At 39.3% G+C, this 7,724-nt stretch overlaps 1 protein-coding gene across 1 annotated transcript; it reads left to right on the top strand.

Annotated features, from left to right (window-relative positions):
- The first annotated feature begins 312 nt into the window (after positions 1–312).
- LOC133719865 (pentatricopeptide repeat-containing protein At2g38420, mitochondrial-like) lies at positions 313–4,234 on the top strand. Its single transcript, XM_062146053.1, has one exon. It carries the CDS (start codon positions 441–443, stop codon positions 1,914–1,916), a length of 1,476 nt encoding a protein of 491 aa, XP_062002037.1. The 5' UTR covers positions 313–440; the 3' UTR covers positions 1,917–4,234.
- Positions 4,235–7,724: the final 3,490 nt, after the last annotated feature.

The raw sequence follows: 7,724 nt of genomic DNA, 5'->3' as shown, positions 1-7,724 counted from the left end.
TGCCACCACCATCCTTGCTTCGTGTTCTTAAGACTGATGGACTCCCCTGTCCTCCTGTTATAGAAACAATTAATCCTGGTTATGTCCAGGCTCTTTACTCTCTGATGCCTTGTTTCACTAGGAACTAGGTGGAGATGCTAATGCCTTCTATTTCTTTGTATCTGTTTTTGGGCTTCGGTTTTCCGGGCTTGCTGGGCTTGTCCCTTAATGAATCTTCTCATTTGCCAAAAAAGAAAAATACGGGTAGAGACCGCCCACCCCGCGGACCCGAACCTATTTTGCTCCGCTTATAGTGTGTTTGAACCTGCTTCAAAGCTCAGACCAGAAATTCAAGAAATTGCGGGAACCACAAAATCCAAAGAGACTCTGACTGAAACAAGCAGATAATCCCCATTAACCTTCCACTCTAGTTTTCCCAACAATCTCTAATCCCACACAAAATGGTCAGAACCTCTTCCCTCACACCCAGAAGCAAATTCTTCATAAGAAAACACAGAAAATGGCCAGTCTCACCCTACAACACCAAATGGCACACCCTCTTCAATCAACACCAAGCACTACAAACCCTCAAACACTCCCCACTAAACCCACCCCAAAACCTTCTCTCCACACTCATCCACTCCTTCAAAACCTTCAACTCTGACCCAACCCCTGAAGCTTACAACTTTGTCCTCAAAACCCTAACTAAAACCTCACAACTGACCCACATCCCTTCTGTTCTTGACCGCCTTGAATCTGTAGAAAAATTCCACACACCCGAATCGATTTTCGCCAATCTGATTAGATTTTATGGCAGTGCCAATCGAATTGGGGATGCCATTGATGTTTTCTACAGGATTCCCAAGTTCAGGTGTGACCCTTCTGCGGTTTCACTCAATTCTTTGCTGTATGTGCTTTGTGGGAGTAGTGAAGGTCTTAAAATGGTGCCCCAGATTTTGTTGAACAGCCGAGCTATGGGGATTAGGCTTGAAGAGTCGAGCTTTCGGATTTTAATCACTGCATTGTGTGGAATTGGAAGGGTTGGGTATGCCATTGAGATAATGAAGTGCATGATCAGAAATGGGTATGATTTGGATGTAAAGATTTGCTCTTTGGTGCTGTCATCATTGTGTGAGCAAAAGGGTTTAGCTGGTTTGGAGGTTGTGGGTTTTTTGGAAGAAATGAAGAGAGTTGGGTTTTGTGCTGGGATGATGGACTATTCAAATGTGATTAGGTTTTTGGTGAAACAGGGGAAGGGTTTGGATGCTTTGAGGGTTTTGGGGAAGATGAAAGCGGAGGGAATGAAGCCTGATGTTGTTTGTTATACCATGGTTTTACATGGGGTTATTGCAGATGGGGATTACAAGAATGCGGATAAGGTGTTCGATGAATTGCTTGTGTTGGGTTTGGTTCCTGATGTTTATACTTACAATGTGTATATAAATGGGTTGTGTAAGCAGAACAATGTGGAAGCTGGAATAAAGATGATTACTTGTATGGAAGAGTTGGGGTGCAAGCCGAATTTGATTACTTATAACATGTTGTTGAAGGCGTTATGTAAGAATGGGGAGCTGGGTCGGGCGAAGGAGCTTGTGAGTGAGATGACCTTAAAGGATGTTGGGGTAAACTTGCAGACAGATAGAATTATGCTGGATGGTTTGTTTTGTAAAGGTGACATTGATGAAGCTTGTATCTTTATGGAGGAAATGTTGGATAAGTTTCTCTGTCGTTGTTGTTCGGCATATGATGATGTTATCTCTGGGTTGTGCCAGAGGGGTTTGGTTTGTAAAGCAATGGATTTGCTGCTGAAAATGGTTGACAAGAACGTTGCGCCCGGGGCAAGAGCTTGGGAAGCACTACTTCTTAGCTCAGGAACTAGACCTTGCTTAGTAGAGACTACTTGGACTGGTTTAGTGAACCCAATTGAAGTCGATTGACTTCACTACTTCACCTACACAAACATTGTGTAATCACAACTATAGTTTATTCTTTTCACCTCCACTATGGACGCTGAAACAGACGTTACTGCTATTGAGATAGAATTGTACGATCAATAATGAGTACATTTAGACATGAAGTTTGATCTTTAATACTGTTTCCACTCTGTAAACAAAAGGATTCAGCTGGTTTTGTGGTCTTGGGTTTTCTGGAAAAAACGAATAAACTTGGGTTTGACACTGGTGGACTATTCTAATATGATTAAGTTTTGGTGAAACAAGGCAAGGGTTTGTATGCTTTCATTATGATGGGTAAGAAGGAAAGTGGAGGGAATTACACCTCCTAACATGGTTTTACACGGTGTATTTGTGAAAGATAAATATGGAGAGCAGATGAGCTGTTTGTTATATCACAGTTTTACATGGTGTTATTGCAGATGGGGATTACAAGAATGCAGATAAGGTGCTTGATGAATCACTTGTGTTGGGTTGATTCCAGATGTTCATACTTACTATCTGTATGGAAGTTGATTTGTTGCATGGAATTTGAGTGCAAGTCTAATATGATTATAACATCTTGTTGAAGGCATTATGTAAAAATGGTAAGCTAAGAAGGGGGTTGTGAGCCCAATGACATTAAAGGTGTTGACTGTTGAAAATTCGCAGATATGTAGGATTATATGCTGGATGGTATGTTTCGTGAAGGTGACATCAATGAAGCTCGTCTCTTTATGGAGGAAATGACCTTAAAGGTGTTGACTGTTGAAAATTCGCAGATATGTAGGATTATATGCCGGATGGTATGTTTCGTGAAGGTGACATCAATGACACCAATGACCTTAAAGGTGTTGACTGTTGAAAATTCGCAGATATGTAGGATTATATTGTGGGTGGTATGTTTCGTGAAGGTGACTTCAATGAATCTCGTCTCTTTATGGAGGAAATGTTGTTTTGACTTTTGATGAGATAATCAATGGGTTCTGTTGAAGGCCTTTGATTTGTAAAGCAATGAACTTGGTGAAGAAAAATGGTTGACAAGAGAGTTTTTCCTGGGGGCTTGGGAAGCACTACTCTGTAGCTCAGGGTCTGAAACTTGTTTAGTAGAGACTACTTGCGTCAGCTTGGTAAAACTAGTTGAAGTTGATGGACTTCAGTTACACGTGCAATGCAATAGTTTTAGCTGGTGTATTGAACTGAATCCACAATTAAAGTTCACATACACAATGCAAAGGAACAGACGTTATTGCTATTGGGATAAAGAATTACAAGATCAGTAATGGGTATGGTTTAGATGTGAGGATTTTTAGTTGATATGTCATCACTGTGTTGGGTTTTGTCCTGGTATGATGGACCACTTTGGTGAAACAAGGTACTACTTGGATGCTTCAAATGTTTTGTACTAAATGCAAGTGGAGGGAATTAAACCTCATATTGTTTGGTGTATATACGCCTATACCATGGTTTTACAAGGTGTTATTGCAGACGGGAATTAAGGAAAGCAGTTGAATTGTTTGATGAATTATATGTGTCGGGTTGGTTCCTGATGTTTGTACAATGTGTATGTGAATGGTTAGTGTAAGCAAAATAATTTGGAAACTGAATTGGAGATGATTTCTTGTATGGAAGAGTAGGGGTTTTAATTACTTATAACATTTTGTTCAAGGCCATGAGTTATATGACTCCAAAGGGTGCTGGAGTGAGCTTGCCAAAACATAAGAGTATGCTGGATGGTCTCTTTCGTAAACTTGATGCCCACAAAGCTTGTATTTCAACGGAGGAAATGCGACTTCAGTTGTTCTGCATTTCGACAAATGATGAGATAATTCATGTATTGTGCCAAAGGGGGCCTGGTCTGTAAAGTACTGGAATTACTGAAGAAAGTGGTTGACAAGAACATTGCGCTGAGGGCAAGGCCTTGGGAAGCACTAGTCTTTAGCTCAGGATCTCATCACTAGACTACTTGGCCTAGTTTGGTAAAAGCCCATTGAAGCTAGTTATTGACTCCACCTATACAAGACAATGCGTTGGTTCTTTTAGTGAAAACAATGCGTTGGTTTTAGTTGGTGTAGTGAATCCATAACAAGAGGTGATTGATTTCAACTATACAATGCAAAGGTGAAGATGAAGTTGCTCCTTCCATGTGCATCAGATGCCTTTTCTTTTATCCTTTTTCTGAAGTTGGGCAATTTAGCCTGACTTAGCTCACTGCACTTTTGCTGGCCGTTTGTTCATTTCAGTGTCCAAGAATGTTTGGCAGAGAGACTTGTAAGTACATCTCTACCATTACCAACCTATAATCACTGTCTCTTCTGTCCTTACTTGCTATGTGCCTATGTTGGTGTTTTGTAGCTGTTGGCTTTTTCTTTACCAGAACCGCTTTGCTTGAAGTGATAGCTTAGTTGACATAGATCAGTTGGTAGAAAATTCCAACTAAAGTGACGAATCTATCGCCTTGTTGGGTAATATCGAGTTGATTTTTGTACCACATTGTTCCAAAATTACTTGAAATAAAGTTTAGAAGATAAGATTTATCTGTTTAAGTTTGCTACCATCCTCTGATAAGTTTCACCCGAGTTCAAAACACTGTTATGGATTTTCTTTTAATCACTAGTTAAGCATGGCCCATAGGAACCAAATCTTCTACTTTCTGATTCAATCTGAATTTTCAAGTCAATGATCTTCAAAACTTTCAGAGAAAGCGGTGCTGGATATGATTTGCTCAGTTAAGTCTATCTTCTGTGTGGAAAGCATTGCAGCCATTTGGTTTACTCAGAAAAAAAACCAATAAATGAAAAGGGAAGAGAAACAATTTGCTCGCTTTAACACTTTTTTCAGTGATATGATTGAGGCATCAAAAGATTCCTGTTTGTCTTCTTGAGGTGTCTTCTTTTCAGAAATTTAAAATATTGTCGGTGTCAAAAGGGTTTAGCTCTGCGGTGGGCAAAACTTTCTGCAGTGACCATATATTAACTCCTAAAATTCTTTAGTTCTTGAAAGTAATAAAATTCTGTACTCAGGAGCGGCTAGATTAAACATTGTTTGTGGTTCAGGAACTGGACAGAAGGAAGTGCCCAAAGGACTAAACAGAGACAGATAGTATGGGAAATTTCTATCATGCTTCTGTAGATGCTATGCTGCACGCAACATATGTCATGTTCAAGTTTTGGTAAAAGTTGATCAACTTTTCGGCAACTTATCCAAAACTTGAACCTGTTTATCTAAGAAAATGATCACCCTACCAAAAACTTGATTCTACTGATTAAAAGTAGATCAATAGCATCGCGAGTTTGGTGTCGATCAATAGCATGCATGTTGTACAACATAGTAGGACTATGTATCGCCTGAAAATTAAGATGGCATGCATGTTGTACAACACTACAACATAATAGGAACTCATAAAGGCCGGTCTTTCTCTGGTGGTTGCAGCAATTAAGTTGTCAATTCATTGCAACTGTCCTCGGAAAACCATCGACCGGTAATGTAACTTTCAGCTCTTGCTTAGCTCTCATCATTATTGGCACAAAATTGACAGCACTGAATTTGCAATGCAATCCCCACACACCCTGGGGCCTCTCCCCACCATAAACAATATCAAGGGCTCCAACCAAAAAAAATTAAAAAAAATGAAGAGATAAAGTTAGACCCAGTGAGAACTGTGAAAGTATCCACTTTCTTTTCCTCTTTGTTTAATTCATCTCAACAAAATAATACTTCTCAAAAAAAAAAAAAAAATCTCAACAAAATAATCAATAACAGTTAATATTGCTAAACCATCATTGATAATGATATTAATGTATTAGCCATTGTAGAGAGATCCATCTGCTAGCTCCATGGTTTCTCCTTTTCAAAAGCATCATGCATTTCCACATGTGGAAAGCTATCCTCATACTCGGGACGATGACATGTTATAGAAAAAAGGTATGAAGTATCAGATTGCTTGTTAGATCATGGTTGGAACCCAAAATTAAAGCATTCTATGCATTGATAATATATGTATCGACAGCATCAAAACGAGTTTGAGGGATGGAGAGGAGTTTGAGAGAGAGAGAGAGAGAGAGAGAGAGAGCAATTTGCTCATAACTCAGTGGTTAATTATATGCCATCATTTGTTGGCAAAATCATAAGTTACTCTACCAAAACCTTCCTTCACCTGCAAAAACACATGCATTAGCTCTTCGTCTCTTTATCGGTACCATACCATAACCATCCTACTATCTTGGGATTTTAGTTTCTCCACACCAATATATATTCTACCCACTTTTTTTTTATTTGTGTATATTGAGGCTGTATTTATCTGCTACTACAGAGCTGATCAGACTGTTAATAAAGAAAACTCATAAATCATGACCCACCTGAAATTACTGATCGAAGCTTCTGCATTTCGATTTGAATGGAATTATCTGCATGCATGATTCTTCTGCGTTCATACTAATTAAGGTGTAGTGGTCATGATGGGGAAGGGGGGCACATGAAGAACTAACTCACTGCAGGATCATGCATATATATGATTTCCCATATCAACAAACTAAAAGTGGGGAAACTTTTAATTCCAGGTAAAGAAAGAATGCGCATGAGTTAGAAATGCACGTGCCCTGCTTCTCCATCTTGCTCAACTCACACCTTCATATTTATCTCATCTGGCTCAGTTCACACCTTCAGATTTGTTCTCCCCTTCTCTTCTCATACAGAACCTGGGGGGGGGGGGGGGGGGGGGGGGAGAGAGAGAGAGAGAGAGAGGAAGAAATGGTGAGTAGTTTGTGACACCCATGATCTGCATTGGCTGTCCTGGTAGCACACCCATTTATAACAAGAGGCAAATGAGTGAGGTGTGTTAAAGGGTGGGTATGGAGAGAAAGAGAGCAAGAAAATATTGCAAATCTTAGTTGGGTGTGGGACCCTTTCTAATATGAGTTTAGGTTTGAGGTCCAAACAGCTTGTGAAACCTTACAGGACCACCCCATCACTTACCTAGCTATTACTACAATATTTTCCAATATGATCAGAAACTAAAATTAATTATAGTGCATCTGGTATTGGTAACAAACTAGCTATTTCTCTAAATTATCTATGCTGATACCACCTTGCATCAACAATGGTGATCACCAGTGCATTTCCTTGGCAGTACCCTTAATTTTTTGCCTTTTACATTGTGACCAAATTTCTTAACGAGAATATGGGATGATGATCACTGTCCATAGAAACCCTTTGTATTTTATTTTAAACAAAGATTTTGGATTATATATGCACATAAGACAGTACCTTTCCAACCAGATACACAAAATCAATATTAGAAAAAAGCCCTAGCAAAGTGTGTTTCTGTACTCTCAACTAGTTCACTCTTAATTTGATGAAACTAACAAAGTTACAATTAATTAAGGGATAGTGCGTTAGAGCTGTCATTGTCATCATTTTTATTAATACATAACAAAGTAGGTATTCACATTAGTTTTAAGATCTTAGGGGTACTGGCTGCATTAATAGTATAACTACCTGCACTTATTAGAGCAATTCAGCGCCATTAACAGTACTACTGCTCCGAGCTGCACAAGAGGCTGCAATGGATATCACAGGCTTCTTGCCTTTCATTCAACTACCGCAGCTGTTCTACAGTCTTAGCTCCTCCACTACAAGTTACCTGATTAGGTCAGATTAATTTCCATCTGAATATTATCCCCTCGATAATTAGTAAATAAGTCCACCCAATAATATATATAGATATTTTACACTTGGCTAGGTGAACTTAATGAGCATCGACTCTACCGGAGAAAGCCACCTTTAGTGTTTCCGGGAAGAACTGACTTGGCGTGG

This window comes from Rosa rugosa, chromosome 7 (assembly GCF_958449725.1).
Source record: "Rosa rugosa chromosome 7, drRosRugo1.1, whole genome shotgun sequence".
NCBI classification, from domain to species: Eukaryota; Viridiplantae; Streptophyta; class Magnoliopsida; order Rosales; family Rosaceae; genus Rosa; species Rosa rugosa.
The sequence above is the reverse complement of the archived record's forward strand: the minus strand, read 5'-3'. Positions and strand labels throughout refer to the sequence as shown.